This window comes from Heliangelus exortis, chromosome 6 (assembly GCF_036169615.1).
Source record: "Heliangelus exortis chromosome 6, bHelExo1.hap1, whole genome shotgun sequence".
Taxonomy (NCBI): Eukaryota; Metazoa; Chordata; class Aves; order Apodiformes; family Trochilidae; genus Heliangelus; species Heliangelus exortis.
The window spans coordinates 27,138,405-27,164,400 of NC_092427.1; the positions used below are offsets into that span (position 1 = coordinate 27,138,405).

Genomic DNA, 25,996 nt, shown 5'->3' on the forward strand with positions numbered 1-25,996 from the left:
TTAGACTGTTTTAAGATCAACTTTTATTGAAAAATTAAAACTGAATTGCATATCTTCTTTATAACTTTGACATTTCTTAAACCACAAAACAGAGATTCTGTTTAAAAAAATCTCCTTGTAATTGTAACCATTCAAAAAACAGATTATGAACTGTCAATTATGACTTTAAAATCCTGGGTTATTCCCAAGGCCCCTGGTTCCATCTCTCTGTCATGAATGGTATAATCTATCTTCTCTAAAAAGTACCTTTAGTAATACAATCAGAATTTTTCTCATTCAAAATCAACATCTGCTGTTAATTTTTATCCATTGGTCAGTCTTTTCCAAATAAATTACATCAGCAAGTAAGCAGTGCAGCCACATGTTCAGCTAAGATCTCACCTATTGTTTATTTGAGCTGCATTTGCCCATGCAAAATTACAGTGATTGTCTGTGTGATTTTGAAGGCAAAATTGCTAACACAGAGTATACTTGAAACCTCAGAAAAACAAAGTTACTCACCTGGAATCTCAGTGCTTTGAATTAGTCAACACTTCCATATGTTCATACTTCCTGATCTCTGACAATCAATAGCGAATTGATTGAAAAGCAGGAAAATTCCAGGCAAGCTTTTGTCTGAGAAGCTGTAACATATTACTCAGGTGAAAATTACCTACTAAGAAGAAAATACAGATGGGTTTACTCACTGTAACTATTCTGTTAAAATCAGCTAAGTAGTCTGGAAATTAATGAGCCCTGTGCCTGTGGAAACAAGTATGTATAGCAGGGAAACAAGCCACAGGCTGATACTAGAATTAAAAGTGTTGCAAGAATCTAATTGTGGGTATCATCTGTGTCAAAATACAACACTGCAGAAAGGCAAGATAAAATGCAGAGGGTAGGAAGATAAATTTAAACCTCCTGTCTTTCAAGAAAACTCCTCTGTGATAATTGTCTCACTTCCGAAACTGACAGGAAGAGCTCCAGTTATTCTCACCCAGCTACAAACCACCAGTGGTTATAGGTAGAACCTCTGATGCTTTTGACCTCCAAAGCACAAGATGTTCTATTAAATGAAGAAGCAGAAATATTAATAAGCAGAACACTGTATTTGTGCTGCAGAGATCTAGATCTGTTTCTGACTACATCACAGGGCTGTCCAGGGTTTGCTGTATGAATGCCAGTAAGCCATATTATGGTATGTCTAATAGTTTCATAATCAGTTACATCAGGATAATTATCTTGGCCTAGTTTATATGCTTCTAGGAGATTTAACATTTTAAATACAACTATTACTAAAATATTGAGAGGATAATCTGGATACAAAATCCATATGGTTAAATATCAGCGTTAGAAGACTAAGGGTAAATCGCAATCTTCAGTAATACTATTGCTGAAATATCTTGACTAGGGAGGTGAAGGAAGTCAGAAATTCCCACTTAGAAAGTGGTTGAAGAAATCACAAGGACCATAGTGCTGCTTGTGTGGAAGGTGTAAAATCCCCTAGTGCAGCTGGGTCAGCAGTCACACGTCTTTGCATTGTACCTGCTTGTCCATACTGGTTCTCCTAAACAAGAAAGACAGGGAAACTTTTCAGTCTTCTGTAGCTCCTCTTTGTATAAAGTAGAGCTGTGACAGAGACCAGATTCCAGGAAGAAGCCTGTGAGTTGAAATGTGACATGTACTTCAAAACTAACTTCTTTCTGTACGCTAAAAAGGGCTTTCAAGAAGAGGCCCTCCGGTTTTGATGAACAGCAGACACCTATAAAAATGGCATTTGTTGTTAGTGAAGCAGATACTGAAGTCAATGTTCACACTGACTACCTCTGTACCTCAGGCCTCAGGTCATACAGCATGGATGTTTCCACCAAAGAATGTTAAGCATTGAAGACACAGTAACATACCAAGGTTACAATAAGGAAGCCTGAACTTTGGGATCAAGAAGGCAAGAAACCAACTACACTGTCATCAGGAAAATAATACAATGAAAGCAATACTGTAGTGGTGGGATTGGGATTACTGCGGGGTTTCATAGAATAAAAATAACTATGTAGGTAATATTTTGAAGGTCATGCTCATAAATCTAAAGACAGTGACAAATTTGTAATTATTTTTAGATTAAATGGAAATAATTTCAAGAAAGTGTTTTACAAAAGGTTACGGAAGAGGGATAAGCAGCAGTCCTGTGAATAGCTGGGAAGGCTGTGCTAGATATGGCATTTACCATCACAGTTCCTACCTTCTCCCTGCACTGACCCAGCCAAAGACGTGAGACAGCATCCTGTGGAACCTGTGGGATGGAAATACCTCCTGGCTGTAGCTGTCACTACAGTTGTCACTGTAGTTGTCTGGTAGTCACTACAGGGCCAGTGAAGCTGCAAAAACTGCAGAGCATGGCTGCATTTTTCTGATTGTTTCTAAAATAACTTAATTTTATGCCTAATTTCGGAAAAAAAACAAACCAAAACAAAAAATACCAAGAAACCCACACAATAATTACTGAGTTGCATAGAAGATAGCTATGGAATCATGTATGAAAATATTTGAAATTAGCATATTCCACCTATCACCATGACAGAAACTCAGTAGACTGAGGATTATTGAATCTTCATTTTGTTCTGTTACTCTGCTTCCAGTATGGAGTTTTCCACTCAGTAGTATTGATCACTTAATGGTTAAAACTGAACAAGCTGCAGATGACTCTGGTGTCTGTATGTTGAAAAGTCTAGCCAGTTTAGTGTTGTGGCAAGACAGCTGTATTTGAAGATTCTGACATTACTTTTGCTTTTATTTATTTTATAAGCTCCAAACACATAGAGAATTCCATTTCACTAAAAGAATGATGCTGGTTAAAACTCCCACAGAAATGCATTAGACATTCAGGAATTTAGTTAAATTGGTCCTAGAGGTTAGTCCTGAAAACAACTCAAAAACAGGGGCCTTGGTTAGCAACCAATATTCACTAGAAAAGCATCCAGAACACTGAACAAGCATTCTAACAGTACAATAATTAAAACTCAAAATTCTAATAGATCAAAGGGACCTCAATTTGACAGTCTATGCACAGTATTAGAATTCCTTATATTCAGTAAAATTATCTTTAAGTTATTATTTTAAGGGCACTAGGATTTAAATGAAAGTGTCAACTAATATTTGTGTATTTTTTCTTTGGCTCACAAAGACACTAAAATACCATAAACATTATTTAGAACTTCAATGATATATAAATAGGATACATTACAAATGGAAGAAAATACAAGACAACTCTTCAGCATGGTAAATCTCTGCATATAAATAAGCAAATATTTCATATACCTACAATTCAACAGTTATCTTGCTGTAAAACTATTACATTTAAATCCTTTTACACAAAATCATTTAACAATAATATACACAATCTACACAAATTAACCTCTAAAAATACAGCAATAATATACCTGTTACAATGACTCTGCTACTATTCTCCCCAGTGTGACACTGAAGGGGAAATAAAACTATTTTACTCAAAGGTGCTGTTAGAGATTGCTGTTTTGTACATGAGAGAAGCACCAACAATAAGATTTAATGCTGTTATACATTTTATTTAGCTCCTAAGAACCTACATTTTAGAAATGTTTCTATATCTCTATTTTTATCTGGCAGAAAGATCTGTAGCACATTATCCACATCTTTAGTTGTTGAAGGAAAAGTTAATTCTCTTAAAGTGGAAAACATGCTGTGGCTTAGATCTAAGTTTTTAACCACTTTATATATATATATATGTATGTATATATATATAATTATATATATATATTTATTTATACTGTACATATATACTGTCCAAAGTTCTTAATTTGCTATTTTAGTTGTTACTAATTTCCTGCTGACTACAATAAACAAGATCAATGTAAGAGTCAATAGTACTTCAACTTCAAGATAATACATTTTCCCTCAGTAATATGATCTACCAATGCATATAGATTTCAGTAGCCTATAGTTGCTTTGCTTAAGGATGTCTTAGGAGATTGGAACGTACAGAAAGAGGATTTCTTTAAAACACGTCCTGCAGAACTAGGTTAAAATAATAGCCAGTGCTTGAAAACAGTGAATTAGAGAAATAAATAATTCAACAACTGTACTACAGCTCCTGCCCCAATCTCTCTATTTCCTCAATGAGGAAGTCAATGTCAGACTTAGTTGCTGCTGGATTCGAGATGACCATTCGGAAGAAATTGACTTTATCACCCTGAGGCTGATATCCAACCATGGTAGTACCTGACTCCATCATCAATGCTTTGATTTTTGGTGCCACCTTTGCCGATAAAAAAAGAAAAAGAAAAAAAAAAAAAAAAAAAAAAAAAAAAAAAGGAAAAAAAAAAAGAGAGAGAGAGAGAAAAATTAAAATTTTTTAGCCCTTATTTGTATTTCACAACATTTCTTAATTTGGATAAAACAAAATGACAGATCAGAAAGACACTGGGTTTTATAAAAAGATCTGTAACAGAAAAGACTTGAAAAACCAAATCACTAGGACTGGATATTAAAGGAAGATTGGCACCAATAACACCTACCTTTCTGATTAATAAACTATAGCATCCTACAGTATTCACTAATAATTTTATATATTAATTATGTAATTTTTCATTTTGTTGTGCTGAAGATTTTTTAATGAAGAAATGTTTTTTCTCTTTTCATGAAAAACTACTCCAGAACCACATTTTTGAGGGTAACGGATGTTTTCAGGCTGCATATGGTGGGAAACAGCAATGGAATTTTTTCAACAAGATCTATGTCAGAAACAGTATTTTCTGTTAGGAAAGGCCATGGAAACCTTCCAGTAGTTTTGCAGCACTGTGCATTTACCACAATCTCACTTCTTCACTATAAATTACAAGGAATAATGTTCCAACAAACATAACACTTGGTTTGACTGAGCCCAGTTTTTCCAGACCTTGTTTCTCCTGCTCTACTCTCCACCAGCCAAGGTCAGATGTCTGGATCTTTTACTTCTGAAGGATGCTTTATAACGTCCTTTAATATTTAACAAGGGTCAAGTCAGATGTTTCATACTTCTTCCCAGTCTTATCTATCTTCCTCTCTTTTTTTTTTTTTTTTTTTGTGGACAGTTTCATTATCTATCATGTCACTGGATTAACCCAGGAATTTCTACATTTCTACTCTCTTCTGTTCTCTTTCACCAGTGTAATGTAGACATAAAATCCTCTAAGAACTTCCCAAGTCTGCCCATTCTTCTTCTTTCTCAAACAAACAAAACAAACAAAACCCAAACAAAAAAAGTGCAATTCATTTTAACAACTATAAACTAAATTTTTTGTCTCTTGCATGTATTTCATTCCTCTTTGATCTGTCTAAAATGCTACTATAAAATTAATATATTTCAATTCCCTCATCTAAGTAACATGATACTTTTTGAGGTGGTGCCTCTACAATGCCTTCACTTCCCTCTATCATTTCTTCAAATAAATTTATCCCTAAATCCACCAAAGCATATTCATTTTCACTGACATGCATTAATGCATGACAAACAAAGCACATTTAAAATCAAAATAAAGACTTGAGAAGGACTTACAGGTATCCACACCCTCTGCCTGTCTCAGCATTTTCAAATAATTACCCTTTCATTTCTCTTGTTGATATACTGTCCTATATAAACAAGATTGGGAAGTCTTTTTGCTTAGCTACTTTTAAAAGATTCATAACAGTCTTGGGAGCACAGAGGTGACACAAAACAAAGAATAACTGAGTATGTTCTGTGTCTGGTTCTATAGGGGAAATGTGACTTCAGCCCAATATAAATAGGAGATAAACAGGAACAAATATCAAGGTCATAACACCCAGCTGGAGAAATTATGTCCCAGAATTTGGACATGTGTTAACACAGAGAAATATTATTTTTAAGAAACAGAATACTTTGGGTTGAAAGAGTAGACTATGTTTCTGTATCTAACAAAACCAACATACCTTGTGTAACTTTTCTCTTCTCTCATCACAGTCTGGCATGCCCCTGAGACTTGGTGGAATATACCAGAAACATACATTGGTGTGCTCTGGCTGCAAAAATAACCAAACACATACATCAGTAAACAAAATAATACAGATCAATCACAAGCTAAAGGCTAGTCTTAGCATAGTTTAGCAAAAACCCAGAAGACAAAATAGGGTGTTAACTTTTCTAGTTTTGCATGGTAAAACAAACAGACAAACAAAAGGATTACATTACTGCTGGTTACAATGTTTCAGGGTGTTCATGAAGTGCAAATGCTTTTCACATTCATCAGGTTTTATGAGGAACTGTTTCCCAGGATCACAGTAGGAGCAATCCAATTTTCCTTTTCTTAGAAAATGGAGAGACAAAGTCTATTTATTATTCTATCAACCAAGAGCTTATGCAGTGGCATTAGCAATAGAACATCCACCAAAAATAGCAGAATGTCGTTTATGTATGTTATAGTATGGAACCTGGGCAGTGCCAGTTCTATTATGGTAGTCTTTATACCCTAAACTGGCAAGTCCTCTGCAGAAGAAAGGGAGAGGAAATCAGTTTGATATTCATGGTACAAACCCATATGCATTTGGCAAAGAAACTGCCCAGATGCCAGTAGTCATGGAGTTCTTTAGAAAATAAGAGCAATTTTGCATAGCTGGCTTGAAGAACCGTGAGAAGGGTGAAGACTGTTTCCAAAATTTGTCTCCTACACACGGGTTAAATAAAAGAAAACTTACCTCCCCATCAAAAACCATCTCAAATTCTTCTCTGTTTTTAATTTTAGTGTAGAGATATTCTGCCAGCTCCAGGCATTTGTTGATCTGATTTTCAAATCCTACTGTACCCTTTTTTAAAAAGAAAGTAAGTATTAATTATATGGTCATTTTTCCTCGTCTGATGCAATCGACCTTTCAGGTAGGTTTCATTCTGAATTGTTTTCAGTCAGAAAATATTTAGCAGTATTACTTCCTATAATTTCCATAGCTCCTAATATTTTGTTTTCTTAACATTTTTGTAATGTAACCATGCAACCTGATAGAAACGGATTCTATCCAATACCTCAGAGGACTTAGTTCCAATCAATCTGAATCTGTCTCAAGGTCAAACAGGAAGTCAAAGTTATTAGTCTCTGGAGGAATTTAATTTCCAGATATAGAGATCAACTATGCTTTCTAAGCTAAGCAATACCATCCACCAATACTGCTCTGTTTCTTTAGTGAGGGCAGTTTAACAGGTGAGTATAGCAGCACCAGTAGAACCAGCATGCTGGTTTCTACAAAATGTGTTCAGTTGGTATTTAGAAAACCATTCAGTCCATGCTTTAATGGTTTCTGTAGTCAGCACTTGGTAATTAGAACCACAGATCAGACACTTCCAAGTTGCTAACCACAGTCCAATCTAATGTGTCATAAGCAGTTTCATGAGCAGTTTCTGGACTACAGCACCAAAATAACTTATTTTGAAGGAAGAAGCGAGTCTGAACTGAAATGTACTTAGTCAGGTAATCAAACCTATGCTGATTACTAAAGTAATTGTTACAAATATTTTGTGCTGCTTCTTTTTCTCACTCATTTTTAAAAATGAACAATAACAACTCTACAATCTGTTCAGAAGTAAATATATCCAACAGTTCTCTTACTTTCTTCCCTCATCCTTCAATACTTAGGAAATCTGCACAAAAACATCTTTTATAATTACAGGTTATTTCCTATTCCTGTCTACCTCTCATTCAAAGTGAAAACTGTTTTATGACTAGATTTTGCCATAGATTTAATCTCAGTTTTATAAAAAAAGATTAGACTGTGGACGTTCTACCCAACTAAATTCCCATTTTGTCAGTATAATATGAAGAAGAATGGTAATAAGATGATTGCAGATAAAGAAGATGAAAATGAAATTGTTCTCTTGACTACCTGGACCCACATCTTGTGAACACATAATCCTTTATGTAAAGCCATGTTTAAATTTAGCCATCCAGGCATACCACAGGAGTACCAGGGAAGCAATTGCTAAATTATCAATTGGGCTGAGCTTCTTAAGAAGGTGGCTTTGTTTTCAAAGTTGCTTATAAAATCTATGCATTGAAACATGATGTTCAAAGGACCCTTGTAAGTCAAGTACTCTATAGCTACTATAAGTTTTCTGTCATAAAATACATATGTCAGTGTATAGGATTACAACAAAAGATCATTTTGATGTCCTGCCCTCACTGGTTTTACTAGAGGACTTATCCAGTATCTTAGAGCTTTCTTCTAATTTCCAGCTGAATTTGTTGGTGGCTAACACTGTTCTACAATTCAAATTACTCTCTTCTGGCTCCACACTCAGATACCTGTTTCTAGAGATTGTTATTACAAAAACATATATGTTAAAAAAAAAGTATTCCATTACATGAGACTTATAAATTAAATAGATACATTTCTGGGTTTGGGGCTTAACTTTTATTATTTACCTTTGCTTTCCACATCAACCAGAATTTGAAAATGTCTACATGTCGACCACACTGTATTGCCTTATCTCCAGTGTCATAGGATACATCATACTGTTTGTCTTGCTGGAATAGGTAGCCTGCACACATTTGATTGCAGCCTTGGAGTATACCCTGTAATAAAAAAACATGTACTTATATCACTTATATGCATATGAAACCGTATGCATTAATAATATAAAAAAAATTATTTGAAATATACACAGAAGACTTATTTGTAATGGGCTGCAAAAATACTGATCTTTTTTTTGTAAACCTTAGTCACAAAAATAATTTCATAATCTGGTTTTCTTAGAAGTCACTGAATAGTCATGTGGTTTGACATATCCACATACTCCCACCTGAAAAAACTTTCTCAGACTAATCTGGATTCTTAGTTTTTGATACTAACTTCATACACTTCACTTTGTAAGGCTAGGTTCTCACGACTTTTTTTTTTTATTTCCTAAATTACACACTAGAATAGAGCTGTGGTGTCTTGGTGCAGCAGATAGCTACAGAAAGCAAAGAAAAAAGAAGCAATTGGAGGCTTTAAGTTTATCACTAAACAATGGCTATTACTTCCCTCCAAACTATGTCAGTGTTTTGTAAAGGAAAATAAATGCTGCATTGATCACTTTAGAAATGGGTCACTTAGAGCAATGGCAGACCCAGGGCTGGAAACTACAACACCTGCATCATAGTTCTATGCACAGGGACCACTTCTTCAACTAACCTCTTCTAGTAGCAACTGATATGCCAAAAATGAGCAGGTGATAGATTTATTCCTATGCCCAGATTATATCAGATTACATTACTTTTTTTTTTTTTTTTTTTTTTTTTTTTTTTTTAAGAAATCACCTAAAGAAAATACATATTGATTAAAAGAATTAAGACACTGGTCTTGCTTTTATTGATGACAGTGAAGAATCTAGACAAAAGCCCCAAAAATATATATGGTATCATAAAAACAACAGCATGGTTTATTATCTACGCAATTGAAAAACCTTTAAACCACTAAATGAGGTTAAAAAATTGGCTTCTATTTAAGCAATTTAGACTGTGACCAATTACTGGCACCAAGGGTGTAAATTCAGTAGGTCACAGAAACAATAGGCAGATGCTCAGATGAAGTACATTAGCATGGCTCTAGTTTTAATATTAGAACAAGTATGCTCATATTAGAATAAGCAAAGATTCAACAGCTAAAGATCTGAGCCATACTGGCTACAGCTTTAAAAAAAAAACCAACCCAAAACATCACAAACTAAAAGCCTGGAAAATAAGACTCCCTAAAACACAATGTAAATCCATTTATTCCTTGCAAAACAAGTTTTGAAATTGAATGGATTGTGCACTACCCATTTAAAAAGTAAGACTTGATATTGCATATTTTTTTAACCACTTATTAAATATAAGGCAGACCTTCTCCCGGACAAGAATGGCAGAACATTGTAACAACACTCCCATCATCTTATGTGGATTCCAAGTGACTGAGTTGGCTCTGGAAAAGGAAAAAAAAACAACAAAAAAACCCATCACACATTCAGATATATCTGGAAAATAGAAACTTAACATTAAGCAGTCACCTTTCTTTTCTGCTTTCAGTGGGTATATATTGGAGTTCTGACCATGATGATTTCACATGGAGATTATTATTGTTTCAGGTGTCTTCTGCAGCTATACTGCCCATGAATGGAATTTTTTGTGCATTAACATTGTAATATCAGTCTTATTAGTTTATATTATTACCAATACAGGCTAATTAGTTTCAGACTATGCTGATCAGCTGATACAGAATCACAGAATTGCTCAGGCTGCAAAAGACCTTCAAGATCACTGAGTCCAACCTCATCCTTACCTTATTACCCTATATCTGATGACCCATCACTAAACCAGGTCCCCAGGCACCACATCCAGACGATTTTTTAAAATATTCAGGGGTGGATACCCAAACACCTCCCTGGGGAGCCTGTTACAGTGCTTAAATGGAATATCCAACCTAAATCTCCCCTGATGGAATTTGAAGCCATTTCCCCTTGTCCTGTCATCTGTCACCAGTGAGAAGAGACCAACCCCAATACAGTATAATGTAATAACCCCAATATAATAACTTTAGCCCCTGAAGACTCCATTTCTAGAAACAGCACTAATCAAACTAACAAAACCAGTTTGGTTTTGGTATGACTGAGGCAGAGGGTGTCAGAGAATTAGGGGAATAATATGAATTCTAGGAAAATACCATTCTTTACTGAACAGCTGCTGGAAAAAACAGAAAGCAAAGAAAAAGACACTTCACATGCTTATCTGCTTTTCCAGTTAGAGCCACAAGAGGCCTTTCCTGTAACAGCTTGTAAAGCCTGACCATTAAAAGGCTATAAAACCCTACATCACAATCCTACCATTCTGTATGTAAAGCTTAAAACTTTCTACATGTAAGCACAGGGATATGCACAAGATCACCTAATTTACTGGACAAACAGATGACATGTACCACATTTTTAACATACTATCCTAGACAGTTTAATGATGATGTGACAATAAGTGTGCCAACATTGCACATCCACAGACCTCTTCACCCAAATCAATTAATTAATCAATCAATCACCAAATATCTCCTTGATTGAGCATTTCAGAGAAGAAAAAAATGTATAATTATATTTAATGGTATATTTACAATGTGGTTGAAACAAAATTGAAAAGTATTTCCTCTTTTTCTACATTCTGTTCTCAGGCAACACAGACACCATCAGTTCCTCTGGTTTGAGCACCACAATGCTCAATGCTTCACCAAATTCTGAGGATCAGAAGTTCCATAAAAGTTCCAGATACAATTCCAACCTCTGTCTGCACTAGGTTAGACCATAGCACCCCTCAGCCAAAAGGGCAGTGGCAGCCTGTGCTGTATCTGAGGACTTCACCATCCCTCTAAAATCTCCTGCTAAGACAGTGCAAAGAGGAGGTACAGAGCTGAGATTTAGGAGGCAATTGCCTTTTAAAAAACTTCACTAGTAGTTCAGAGGCAGTAGTCAAGAAACAGGAATTTATATAACAGCTCATTTCCTTTTGAGAGCACTATGGTTTCAGCTTAGCACATTTATTTAACATTCAGGGTTCCAAACAAAGACAATTTCAAGTTGTTTTTGTGAGGGGCATTTGGTTTCTTTTACCACAAAAGCATTGCTGTCTCCCCTGCACAGCCAGGCAGAGCCCATCCTACCCCAGGCATTCCCAGCTCCGTGCCATGGCAGCACTCCAGCCCTGGGATGCTCTCATCTCCAGGCAGCAGCAATCTGGCTGGAGCATTAGCAACAGACCCCAGCTGGGGCCTGAGACAGGCAATTACACAGTACACGTGGGCCCTGCCCCATGTCTGAAGATTCACCCAAAAAAAAAAAAAAAAGAAATAATATCATGTTTTGTGGTATGCTACTTTCTGTATTTGCTTAAACTGGCTTAAGATTATGGTATTAATCATCACCTCTGGGCTGACCTCACATCAAGAGTTCCAAACTATGACCAAACCTGTGCAGCTTAAGGAAATTATTTTACAATGCTGACCTTGTACTGTACATGTTGCCATAACATGAGTGGCTTGCAGACTGGATTGGGCAGAGGCTGAAATGATTCTGCCCTGAAGCCACAGGATGGACACATTGCTGTCCCTGCAACAGAAGGCTCCCCAGGGTTTTCCTACCAGCCCTTCTGCACATTATTTTTTATCCTGTTCTTTTCTTCACTTACTGTACAAGATGCCCACCACTAGGAAACCTTGTTTTCCCTAAGGAAGAGCACTGCTCACAGTTCTCATTTCATGTTTTATAGAGTGCCCACTTTCAGTACAGTTGACTCAAGGAAGCATTTGGTACTAATTTGACAGTTCATGGGTAGAGCTTGTTTCACATCCTTTTTGGATGTGAAAGAATCTGCGTTTCTGGTTTTTCATTGCTTTTCTAATTTTTATTCAGATGGGCAGACTTTTATGATAGAGCAGTTTTTAGAGGAGATCTAGAGACAAACATTCCCATGGGGTTACAAACTTAGCATCTTCTACAGAGTACAGCCTTGTCATTGCAGGATCTGTGCCAAAGTCTACACATGAGACTCCTGAGTTTGAATTGTAAGGGCTAGGAGGACAGTCATGCTCTCATTCTGCTGTCACTTCCAGCACAAATGCTTTGCTTTAAATTTGGTTCAATTAACTGTGCAATAAAGGCTGGCCTCTTGTCTCAGTGGGCATCTTGGTAACCTGGGTTTTGTGCCTGGGGGTAACCATTTACTCTTTTCTTCAGTTCACTCTGGCTTCTACAAGAGCTTCCTGCTTGTTTCATATAATCCCTCCACAGCACTAACTCATGGGCACCTGTACCCTGCAACACAGGGAGCATCTGTGCCTCTCTCTTGCCTCCATCTAAATTCCATCAGTCTTCTGTCTGGCACTGTATAACTGTACCAGCTCTGTTCCATCATAATCCTTTTCCCGGCCTTATAGGTCCTGATATTTGATCCTAAATTTGCTGCTAATTCTACTCTCTCTCTGCCATGAGTTCCTCTCTTTGTTGTATACAAATACATATTTATGTATATGCATATATGTAAGCAATACAAAAGCATTTATAAACTTTCATTTACTGAGCACTCGTTTTCAGGTAGAACATACACTAAGTATTTTCTCAGAAGAACTGCAAGCATCTTTCAGGAGAGAAACTCTACAAATTCACACTATGTCATGGCTTCCCATCATGAGTGTTCATGCTCAAACACCTTCTCTGGATTGTTCATTTCTCACTGCTATTCTCAAAGTGCTATATTTCAGAGACTGTCTAGTTCTAAAACCTTGGTTTTTTCCTCCTTCACCCATTCCAGACTTATGATCCTTTCTAAGCTATGCGCATAAAGCAGTTTTCCTTTTCTTTGCCAAATCTTATCCTTGTCCTCCTTCAAATCTGCCAAAAACTTACCTTTCACCCAGTTGCACACCATTGCTGTCTTCTGTAGTATTGTTTCAATCTTCCTAGTGCAAACCCTCTATTTTACTCTTGTTTAATTTTAAACATCCTAAATGCAGCCAATTATTCTCCTCATGAAATTGTGAAGTGTCATGTAGATATGAAGATATCATGTTATGAAGATATTTTAATAATACTACAAAGAAGCACCATTTACTACCTTTCTATTCCATTCAATTTATGGCGATGCTTTCGGGACATTAAGAGACCACCTCCCCAGGCAGCCTGGAAGAGACAGAAAAAGGACAAGACCAATTGTTTTGGGAAAAGTCTAACACATTTTAATTTATTCAGGATCTAGTAATAAATATTTTAATTCAAGACAGGATGTGTATACAAAAACCTTCTTTTGCCTCAATAATAGCACTGTGTCTGGTTACTTACATCAACGTGGAGCCAGAGGTTGTATTTTTCACATATATCTGCAATCTCCTGTATTGGATCAAAGGCTCCATATACTGTTGTTCCTGCAGTTGCATTTACAAAAAGAGGAATATATCCCTACAATAAAAAATACAAATAATAAATGCAAAATCCAATCTCTTGCAGGAAAAAAAAAAATCTATGTGAAAATCATCTTAGAAACATTGCTGTCCCGTTTTGCAGCCTAAAAATGTTTTTCTTCCCATGTGAAAGGCTTATATAGACAACAGTAGAAACCAACAAATTTTATAGGAACAAATTCTGGTTTTATTGTACCGAAATTTACTAGTCAGAAGGAAAATAGTATTATTTTGCCTATTCTCTTTCAGTGAGCAGATTCAAACATTCTAGTAGAACACTAATAGTCAAGTAAAGTTGACTTTCACAACAGCGTAAAGGAAAATTAATTGTGATTTATAAATTGTGATTTAAAGGATTGAAGTTGTTCCTTTAGTCTTAATCTACTAATAAATAGAAAAAAGTAGAACAAAAGCAATAAATGTGGAACTATCAGATCAAAGTGAGACAATTTTGAAACAGATGAAACAAATGTGAACTGCAATTTCATGTAGTACACAAATGTAATGAAGCTAAGAAATAAATAATAATCCTGACTGCTATAACTTTGGTGGGTTTATACGACATAAATAGATTTTTGTCAATTATATTCATACATGAAATAGTAATGAATGCCTCAAAAAAAAAGAAATTACTGGCTACATTTACTAACCCAGTAGCCTTGAAATCTATGGGAACTTTTAGGGCTGACCTTCAATAGGATTTTTGATGGTTTTGGCTAAACTTTAAAGTCTGGATAAAAGTGGGTTTCATTTAATGTTTTCATACTTTTTTTCCAAACGGGAAGTTATTTTTTAAGTCCTAAAAATACAGATGTGGTTCAAGAGTTAAAAATGCTTTGCTTTTAAACAGTAAATGGAAACCTTAGCAAGACATTTAGGTAATTCCCTAAACAATACATTAACGTATAATTCAGCAGTTGAAAATATTGTTATAACATTTATATCATTATAATGATCTCTTTTAATGTTAACCTCAGCCTTCAAATGAAGAGGTAATTTTACAAAGCCAAGCATTTAAACACTAATTTTTAAAAACACAAACCTTTTGTTTTGCTTCCAAAATTTTTGCCTCCAAATCAGCTGGTATTATTTTGCCTCTGTAAGTATTGTAGAAACAGAAACACAAAAAATTAGAGTTCATCTGGAAATACTGGTTACAGTCAAAATAATGTAATAGGATTTTCTCAACAGGCCATTAGCAACTTGACGCAGTGTACTGAACCAGTCCTTAAGCACAATACAACAAATTTAACAGATGAACACATTTAATAGATCAAAACCCAAAACCTTAGCATTTATCTTACCTTTCATCACATTTTATCAAGATCACGTTTTCTGTTCCAAATCCAAGTGCAGCTCCAGCTTTCTTTATCGAGTAGTGACTCTGAAGCAAAACAGATACACATTTAATAGAGCAGTTGTTTAGTGATGAAACATATCCACAACATACAGCAATAAATTAATAATTAGCAGCATAATAAGCTCACGTGTTCTGAGGTGAAAAGGACCAATTTAGGGACTGCAGCCATGCCTTTGGTTTTGACTTCAGGGAAATACTTGTAGCGTGCAGCCATTATGCTGTACATGTTGGAGATAGCTCCTCCTGTGAATGAATAAATTAATTAATAAATTAATAAATAATAAAACATTAATGAGAAAAAAATGTGTACTAAACTAAAGACATACAAGTCTCATTTGCATTATGCAGTGAGAGTGACAATGAACTATGAAAAAATCTTTGAAATGTACAGTCATGTCTGAAGAGCATAGGATCAGACCCTCTAGAAAGCAGGTGGTAAGAATATCTCCCATCCATCATCTCTTCCAATTGCTAACATTTTGTACCGTGTTCCTAAAAGGTTTGGCTTTCACCATGCTGCTTTTGCATGAGAACTTATTGTCAGCAAGAACAACAGGAACTTATCCCAATGTCTGAGACTGAAGAAATGTCACATAGTGGATGGATTTACCCCATCTCATTGTAAATATAGAAACTGATATCTAAAAAGTAGACTGCTACAGCTGGCTAGTTACTCTAAGCTTCCTCATAGTCAGTTAAGGGACAGAGGGAATTTTCAGGCTATGATTCAGCTAATCTGTTTTGATATTTACTTTTGAAGAACACAAATCAAGGGAAAGCACTAATTTCTCCTGGTTTACTGCTAGAAAGAGCCCAGGACAAATAGCTCAGCTCTACAATGAAGACCTCAATATTTAGTAATTTCAATTTCATCCATAAGGTCTAGGACAAATTACTCCTCTCCTATGTCTTAACCCACAAGAAAACTGATAAATATCTGTATCATTCTAGCAGATGGAACTGGAGACTAACCAAGAGTGCATTCCTGCATTTTACACCAGCTGTTCCAAAAGGAGATGGAATTGTCTTTTATCCTCTGAAACAAGATGGTGTCCACCCCACCCTAAACCCAGAAATCTGGAGTTCTGATAGATGCCCATGTTGCCACACATAGGCCCAGGACTTCTACCTGGTTTACCAATCCTTTCTGCCCTTATATCACCTTCATGGGAAGAAACTGTGCTGGTCTTCAGAATCACACTGCTGAATTCAGTCAGATTATGTCCCAAATAATATGTCCCAGAAAGTGACAGGCACTCACAGTCTTTTTTCTAACTGAGCCCAAATCCTCTCTGACCATCAAAGAAGTCAGTACATAACTCTATAGAGATACTGATCAGCAGAAACTGTAGTTCCTCAGCATCTCCAGAAATGAAGGGCAAAAAAGTGTGCCCAGCTATGTACCAGAGCTTGTAGCCAAGTCTTAAAAAGCTGGGTAGCCACAATACATAGCCAAGCTCACAGAGTATCTTTTTCCTCCCCAACATTTTTGTGGGATGCTTAAACAAAGCATGTACGTCAGGTGGCAAATTCCCACTTCCCATTAACTGACACATGGTTTTGTGTTACAGATATTATTGTAATTCAGACAAAGCTTTTTTATTTGTTTCAACTTTTGAGGTTTTAGTCAAACCACCAAAACAAAGGGAAAACTCACCAGGTGAGAATATTCCATCACCATCTTTATTTGACCATCCAATAATCTCTCTCATCTTTCGAAGTGTTATTTGTTCCATGAGGACAAAAACAGGGGCAATTTCATAGGTAAACCTGCAAGAATAAAGTAAACAAAACCAACAAAACATGTTCAAACACAGATTCTAAAAACACAAAAATTCTCAGTCTGTGATTCTTTATGAAAATGCTTACAATTTCTAAAAGTTTTCCTATAAACTGAGCCTTGGATATTGCAATCTTTGCCCACAAGAATGTTCTCAGGAAGACAATTCTGGGAATATCTTTTCTGTCAATAAAAACTGCACTATTAGCTCTTTTGTAACTTTCTCTATAACCAACATAAGACCTAATGCTCACCATCATGGTGCTGCTGGCTGCTGTGCAAGATTGTACTCTAACACCTTTGATTCCAGAAGTGCCAATTTCACACTTGTGTAATAACATATTGCCAGTTTCTTATGAAAATACTGAGCTTCATTGAGTTAAATGCAACCATAATCAGAAGTATTGAGCCAGGGCTTCAAAGTTTAAGTACAATTAATTAGGTGGATTTATTCTGTTGATGATCTCCAAGGACAACTTATTCCTACAATACCAGGTGATCAATAAGTGTCAAGAGTAATTATAAATGATTATTTGCTAATTACCAATTATAAAAAACAAGTCAGCAGCCAACTATTTTTTCCACTTAATGAGGGTAAAGAACACTGCATAGTCTGGTGTGCCCTGATGTCACAGGCAGCTATGTGGATGGAAAGTGACAGCCATACAACCATTTGCAGTGATTGAGGTCCACAGATAAATTGCTATTGCTGTAAGCAAACTCTGCTTGCTGTGTGTGAGGAAAAAAAAAAAAACCAAAAAAAACCGTAGAGGGAGCAGGAAGAAATTAACCAATCAACTCCATAGTCTCCAAAGGAATCTACAATAATATGACACCTTGGCACTTTGGATCTGACTGCTGCACTGATGTCTTCCACTTGAATAATTTCACCAGAATGTATGCATTGTCTCTTTAACAGTAAAATGGCATTTTGAGAATAGTGACAGGGAATTTTAAGGAGACGTGGTACAAAGAAGGGAATGCATGTCTGAAAAGCTTGTCTTTTATTTACAGCTACATTAATCAGTTAAAATAATTTTTTTCTATAATCTTTATGTCCTTAGACCCTCAGAAAAAAATTATTATTTTTTTTCTTTTAAGATTAAACAGCATTTGTGATTTAATTGTTGCAATTGCTATTTTTAGAAGGAAAAATACCACTTATTTTCTTTTATTATCATTAGAAAGGTCAGACACAGGTAGCTGAACACAGATCTGAAGTTTGGGTGCTGCCAATATTTACACAGACAAACATGTGGTGTCTGCAAACAGTGGGGGGTTTAATTTTGTTTTCAAGCCCTGCAAGTCTAGGATAGATTCCACTCTTTATTTAGGCAGAATGACCAACTGAAGTCAACAAGAACTCAGAAGCGTGTAGATCATTGTACCCTACTAAGAGATAACATCAATGGGATTTTTTTCCATCAGTTTAAGCACATTTTCAATTTTATCCTGAGAACACTGATCCCTACATACTTCCCAGAAGACTTGAAAGAGTTGTACAAAAAATATATAATATTAAGCAAGTTTTTATATATAAAACATCAAGTATTCACAAGGAGAATTTTTACTTAAACCCAAGTAAAACAGTATTTATTTACGTTATTATGTGATTATTTTCCAAGTCTTCAAATACTGACAAAGAAATAAAAGACTGCAGATGACTATAAATGATAAGATTAATGCAGCTATTTTAGATGATGGATATGATTTTTTAAAAATTACATCTTGCTAAACTTGTTTTAAACTTAAATGAATTTGAAAAATTCAATTAAACACAAAAATATTTTTGTCTTGGAAGGGACTACCTGACTTCAGAAAAAACACTGATTAGATTTTTCACTGAGTTACAATGTTTACAGGTATTTCTATGAATTAACTAGAACAGCCATGAATCTCAGTTCTTTAATAAACAGACTAATTTTTTTTTTTTTTTTTTTTTTTTTTTTTAATAGTAGCCAGTGCTGGCTTAATTCTGCTCTCATTTGAAGAACCAAGCCTGTCTAGCTGCCTTTTCTCCTGTTGTAAAAGGCATTGCAAGAATAAACATTAAGCATTTTGCATATTTTTTCTATGTTTTATCTTCATAAATGTGTAATACTCAAAATACCAATGTAATTCTCTCATCTCAGAGAGCAGTGGGCATAGAGAGAAATTCCAGATGCTATTATTGCTTTCTAATCTCAGCTGGGTGCTCCGTGGTGAGTGCACACCCTGCACTACAGATCCTTAGAGCTGGATCAGTAATGGTAACTTCTGGAATCTCTACCCTGAAAGTCGTATGTTCAGTGACTGAGCTATCAATAGCACATTGATACATAATTTCCAAGTCAAGGTGGGAAGCTTAAAATGTTTAAATTATAAAAACTAATTTGCAAAAGAAAACATATTTTTAATTGTTCACAAATATTGTTTAAATTGTTTACAGATCAAAAATAAAAAAATAAAAAATGCCAAATGGAAAGCACTCCCTACCATAAACAGTGCTAATGTCACTTGTGTGTTACATGCTTGTGTAGCTGAAATAGGTTGGAACAGTTTCTAGGCAAAGGTCAGAACCTGCTCTTCAGTGCTGGAACACTGCTCAAAACAAATAATACGGTCCCCAGAGCTCACAAAGATTATTTGGCTATTTTTGATAACCTTCTCTGTCAGATCTATGAATCATATTTTACAAATGTCTTGCTTTAACCCTACTTGCAATTACTGTGTTATTTGAAGGCACATCATGTTGACCTTGGTTTGACAACAAAAAAAAAAAAAGAGAGAGAGCACTGTATTTTCTGCATTTTCTAAATGTCATACAAGCAAATAGATACTCGATTTTCATGCTTGCAGAGAAATATTTTTAAGATTTAAAGTATAAATGGGTAAGAAACTAGCTTTACAGAACTAGCTATTTAATAATTCACTTTTTAAACTGAAGACAAAAGCAACCTTATTTAAAAAAGAAAGTTACTTTTTCAGAATTGAATAAGTGAATGCAATGTTCTTAATAGCAATGGCAATATTTTACAATACTATCAGTCTGCCACAGAGCTAATGTCTATTATGTTCTATAAGATGTGCAATGTCACTGATTACAACAGGATAACTAAGGTAGGATAACTGAGTGAGTCAATGGAAAAGGAGCCTGCAAAAAGTGACACTCAGATGTATGTTTTAGTGGCAGAGGAACACTAATCAAGCAAAGCTTTCTTTTAGAAACATAATCAAGTTTGTTTTCACTTTTAACCATGGGTTTGGTGGTGGTGGTGGTGGTGGGTTTTTTTATCACTTTGCAGTACTTGTTTATGATTGAAATAAATGTTGCTGGGTTTTCTTCCCCATTAGCTTTTAAATATGAATGTCTCATACCAATTTTTAGCAAACCGAGAACTAATTGAGAAAACAATTATTACAGAGTAGACTGCCTTTGGCTGAAGCACCTTGTGTATTTTTCCTTACTGCTAATGTCACAAAACAGGCACAGGTCCTAATCTGCACAGAGCCACAAGTAATCAGCTGTACTTAGTGAACCATTTACTCATGGATAGGCCGGTGAAAATATCGTTCGTTTTCCAATCGGCAGATGCATTTCCTGTGTTCTGCCAAATAGCAACAAACTACCCAAAACAGGGGTAGCTTTAGAATGAAAACACATTCACTGCTGGACTAAAACAGAACGGCAGTCAGTTACCTGCATTTTGACAACTATCACAATTTTGAGCACATACAAATCAATATATAAATTAAAAGCTGACTATAAGGTTTTCTAGTTTGGTGAGGTTTGTTTTGTTTTGTCCTTGTATTTTGTGTTCTAGTGTTAATACATGGATAGCTGCATTATTATTCAGTCTACATACAAAGCTTAAAAAAAGTTTTAAAAAAAATCATGCTGAATTAGAATCAGCATTGTTACTTACCATGTGCTCAGAGATATTTGCATTTCTGTTTATTACAAAAGAAAATAAAAGAAAAACTATTCAGCTTTATATAACTATTTAGTATAACTATATGTATATTTAGTATAACTATTTGTATAACTATTTATATAACTATTAAGAAAAATGTGATGCCTTTGTTGAAGACACAGCAACTGGCCTTAGAGAGAAAACTGTACACATCTGCCATGATAGATGGCAGCCCCTCGCAGCACCAGCCACAGAGGCTGACAGGCCCCATCTTACATGTTTGTATTAGCAGTTGATGTCAGCCACTCCCCAGCCAAGCCAATGATGTCCAGGCCCGTGGACAGCTGGTTGAAAAAGCGAGGGTGACCTGGGAAGAGAATCGAGAGCAATTCAGAACGACTCCACCGCTGACTTTCAGGCTTCAGTTCTAAACCGTCCAACTATTCTAACACAAATTATAGTTCTAGATTTACGGAACACTCGCAATGAAGTTTTCACAGCAAGTCCCGCCCAAAGGGAAATCGTTAACCAACATTCACCAATCTCTTGTTACAAAGGTGAAAACAACACTTTTAAGGGAGCTTCTTTGTGGATTCATTAGCGTCTAAATTAAAATAGAAAACCTCAGAGGCGATTAAGCCTGTGAAACACCTCCGGAACCTGCGCTGGTGCTCGGGCTAGCCCACCTCCAGACCCCACCCCTCGCCCCCGACCCCAGCAGTGATGGGCACTGGGGGCGGGGGATGCGATATTTGGCAGTAACAACCTGCAGGTGCTGGGGGCATTTGCATTTGAATGGAGGAATAGAGGAAGTTTCGCCCGCTGGCGAGGAGGCTGGAGGGTTTCGGGAGGGACGTGGAGGAGCCCGTTGCTTCCTGAGCTGCGTGGCCGTGGGGGCGGCCCCCGCGGGAAACGTCCCGGTGCGGTGGGACCTGCAGCAGAGGGGCACTGAGAGCCCCCAGGGGACCCCCGCTCGAGCGTTTCCCCCCCCATGGTTTAAAATCTAGATTTTACCTCATAAATAAAGGCTTTGCTGTCAAGAAGTTAAGCATGTTGCTGTATTTTTAGCCAAAGTTGCTATAATAATTTTCATAAGCGGTAAGTCTGACATCTGGCAGGTCTGCTTTTCTAGCATGAAGAGATGAATTTCCTAACAAATGACGACGGACTTTGAGGGGGTGGGGGAAGTGTCACGATTTAGCCCTTAGCGCCTCTCTCTTGGGAAAGGACACATAGATAACGCACTGGGGACAGCCCAGGCGAGGGGGGGTTCAGCACCCGCAGGGACACTGTCACGTCGCGTTTGACTCAACACTGGGAACATCAGCATCTTTCGACATAGAAGAAAACAATTCCACTTCGAGGGGTGTAGGCGGGAGCCCGCCGGGACTGCCAGGTCTCGGCACAACCTGAAGGGCAGACGAAGGGACCGGGGCTGCTTCCGCCCCGGGGAGCCCAGCGGCTCAGAGTTAAGCCCTGAGATACCACCCTGGCTTCGCTGTTTGCTTTACAAATCAGCACTTCTCTTCCTTGCCATGGCATACGATTTGGGAAGCTGTTTTAAGAGAAATTTCGCTGGTGTCCCAAAGCTGTCAGCGAGTCTACGTGTCCTCGGACTAGGCTACAGATTGAGCCCTGGATGGGTTTAAAGAGAGCTTCGCCGAAGGAGAAAACGGCGCCTGCAATGCCAGAGGGTGTCCCGGGTCCCCACACGGCCCGAGCAGCTCTTCTTTAAAGCTGCACCAGGGACAGCGGGGACTGCTTTGAGTAGAGCTTCTGTCTGGCCGGATCACTGCATCTCAGCTCCCGGGAACAGCTCCTACCAGTTCCACAAGAGCTCCAGAGGATGTGAGGGGAAGAGATGGCTCGACATCCCGGTGCAACCAACACCGGAATAAAGATGCAAACACAGGGACCGCAGCGGCTCCGCCTTTGCTGCTGGCCCTTTATTCAACACATGGCTCTGGGAGTGAAATACGCTACCCTTTGATTAAGGACACAAAATCAAAATATGTGCCTGACACTGTCGAATAACTGAAAACACCATTTAAGTGGGAAAAGACAGCCAGCTACCCACATTTCTTGTCAAGATTTTGCTCCCTGAATGCCCTGGCCAGTTTTTCACTGCTGCATAAGTGAACAGCGCAGAAAGCAGCGCCCTGTCCTTCAGGATCATTGCTCGCAGCTGCCCAGCCAGAGACTGTGAGACAAAAGCTTCCCTCCCTCAGCCGCTTCAGCTCCGGGGGGTACCGCCGCCCCCCACGGCAGCCCCACTCGCCGAGCCCAGCCCAGCCGAGGGGCAGCTCGCCGGGCAGAGCGCTGCAGCCCTGAAAGGCTGGACCAGAAGTGGAGCCAGGAGACACGGGCCCAGCTCCTCTCTCTCTCCACTTCTGACCTGCTTGGGCACTTAGAGCAGTAGGGGCTTGTGGCCAGCCGAGCTTTCTGCTTGCACAGATGTAAAACAATTCAGGCCAAATACCCAAAAAGAGCAGAGAATTTAGTCTAGAGCCTGGCTACAGCTCACACAGTAAATTAAGTTATTTTAAAGGGGAATTTCTATCTGATTCATAAGGGCTGATATCCACAGCATTCCTTTATTGACGATTCCCAGTATTTCAGTCTCTTTTTCATTAAACCTCTGGTGAATATAAAGAAGAAAAACTGCAAATTCAGTGTCATTTATGCCCTCATTTACCTAATGATATTGCTCCCCGGGGATAGAGACAGCTCGCATTTAATCAAGTGAAAGAGATTACGTCTGAAAAACTTGTTTCTGGGCACTACAAACAGCACTGAGCCCTGCTCGCCGGGGACGGGTGGAGCATCAATCAGTAACTGAAGATTCTGAGCGGAGACATTTCCAGCGCCCGCAGACAGCCCCGGAACTGAGCCCCCAGGGAGGCAGAGGCGAGGGCGTGGACAGGGTGCGGGCTTACCTGTGTGGGCTCAAGTCCCCTTCCTTCACCGAGGGTCAGAGAAAAGCCCCGGGAGGGACTATCCAGAGTAGTGTGCGAGAACCTACCTGTCCTAACTCCATACTTCAGAGTGTCCCGGCAGTCTACCAGGATCTGCTCCAGGGACTCGGGGTTGTCCGAGAGTTCCAGGTTGAAGCCTTCCATGCCCTCCAGGAGCTGGTGGGGGTGGTGGAAGTCCAGAACTTTGGTGGATCTGTCAAACGTCTTCCTCACGTAGTTGAGGAGGATGTCCACGACTTCCAGCAGGAACTGCATAGTCTGCTCCTCGCCATTCTTGGCCGGCAGCAAATCTGCGGGACGAAGCAGCTGTCAGCACCTGCTTTAGCAGCCAGGGGCAGAGATGAACAAGCACCGTCCGCCCGCAGCCCTACTATCACCTGGAAGCTGTGGCCCCGGCGCATCCTGGCTTGTAGTGGGGAGAGCGCCCGGACCCGGGTCTCCCCGCTTGCTACCCAAAGAGTGAACCCCACCTCTGCCTCCGGGGGTCCCGGCCCAACTCGCCCCGCGGGAACGGCGGGGGGACCTCCGAGGCACCCCGGCCAAGAGCACGCCCCGGAACACTCACTTCCCCGGGGGTCAAGAGTGCCCCAAAGCCGCACTTATCCTTGTCTTGCGACGACCCCTCACCCCTACGTGAAGGGACTGATTTCTCTTCCCCACCCTCCCAGTCAGTGGCCCCGTGCCAACAACCACAGACCGTTTCATTGCCATTTAACTGAGGAGGAAATAAAATATAAAATTACTTTCCTCCCGGAGGCTGGATATGGAGTGACCCTGGAGGAACCGCTGGAGGTGAGCTCAGAGAATCAGCCCAAAGTAAATAAAATTGCCTTTCAGGAAACTTGTATGCATCACCAGTGCGGCTCTCAGCAAACACACACAAATATGAAGCTTCCTTCAAAAACAACCAAGTGAAGGCACGGGCCAAACGTGTTTCTAAGGAAAGTGAGGGCAGGCTACTAAGGGACGTGCCCGAACTGGAGCAAGCAGAAGCTTTTACCTCTGGCATACAAATTGGAGAAGTCTGTCTCGGTGCGACGAAACCTGGATTCCTTCCCGCTATTCTCGCACGCCAGCAGGCTCTTGGAGGACTGCCTTTCTTTCAGGGAGCTGACAATCCGGCCCTTGTCTTCCATGCTGTTGGTCCTTTGCAGGAACCCTACATTGTTATTGCAAGGTGCACAAGTCAGAGTTTGCTCGCTTCCCAACATATTCAGAAATATCTAAAGCAGCTCTCTACAGAACAGTTCAAACCGGTGTTGGCCCTGGATCTGACTAATGAGGTCAGGAATAAGAGTATTTATGGGGATTATTTGCCTCCAGGAGGGAGAGCTCAAAATGCCATCAACGGCAAAAACCCAGCCATGCAAAAAACAAATTTTCGTCATTTAGTGCAGTGGTAAATTCTTATTAAGTCGATCAGACAGATTCCACTTCAGTAATCAGCCACTGGAAGAGAATTCAGGATGAGTCAATGCTATTTCAGCCTGCAGGCGAAGTTTATGGACCCAGCAGACAGGGGCAATGATGTATGATTAAAATCAGGGCCACTTTCAGCTCTCCTCGTGGTGCTCTCACGCGCAAAAGGCATGAGAACAAGCAGCCATTCTGGGGCAGCGGGTCTGAGAGCGACAGACCTCTAGAGACACCGGTAGCACTCACCAACCCCACCTTCCTGTTATCAGTACGTACCAGCACGTGCTCAGGAGATGAGGATTTTCCACCTGAAAAGATGCTTTGATACTAACGTTAATCATCCCCGGGCTCTCCAGGAGCTCGGCTCTCACTAAAGACACACAGCCCTGCCGCCCGGGACCCGATCTCAACTGCTGGTGCTTTGTGCAACCGCAAAAATTAATCCCCGCGCCTCGAGAATTACGGCGGTGGGCGCCGCGCAGAGCCTGTGGTAACGTCTATTTGAACTAGGAAGGAATAACAATTAAGATTGTGACCCGCTAAAACACGGATAGCGTTGGGCTTTTCGTTAATAACGAAGGCCACAGACAGTGATCTCCCAGGCTGCAACGAGCGTGCCGGTCGTTTG

General features: G+C 38.7%; 1 protein-coding gene across 3 annotated transcripts in view; it reads right to left on the reverse strand.

Annotated features, from left to right (window-relative positions):
* The window catches only part of GAD1 (glutamate decarboxylase 1), a 38,391-nt gene continuing 12,395 nt past the window's right edge, over positions 1-25,996 (reverse strand). For 2 of the 3 annotated variants that reach the window (XM_071747388.1, XM_071747389.1), the window contains 14 exons: positions 24,953-25,111; positions 24,000-24,242; positions 21,254-21,344; positions 16,962-17,074; positions 15,432-15,547; positions 15,249-15,328; positions 14,987-15,041; positions 13,826-13,942; positions 13,602-13,666; positions 9,858-9,936; positions 8,418-8,567; positions 6,703-6,810; positions 5,941-6,030; positions 1-4,270 (listed from right to left, as the gene is read on the reverse strand). In XM_071747388.1, coding sequence (XP_071603489.1) covers positions 4,097-4,270; positions 5,941-6,030; positions 6,703-6,810; positions 8,418-8,567; positions 9,858-9,936; positions 13,602-13,666; positions 13,826-13,942; positions 14,987-15,041; positions 15,249-15,328; positions 15,432-15,547; positions 16,962-17,074; positions 21,254-21,344; positions 24,000-24,242; positions 24,953-25,111 — 1,640 coding nt within the window. In that variant the 3' untranslated portion in view covers positions 1-4,096. Of the gene's footprint in view, positions 4,271-5,940; positions 6,031-6,702; positions 6,811-8,417; positions 8,568-9,857; positions 9,937-13,601; positions 13,667-13,825; positions 13,943-14,986; positions 15,042-15,248; positions 15,329-15,431; positions 15,548-16,961; positions 17,075-21,253; positions 21,345-23,999; positions 24,243-24,952; positions 25,112-25,644; positions 25,726-25,996 lie in introns of those variants that run through there. The other variant, XM_071747390.1, reaches the window with a different exon arrangement.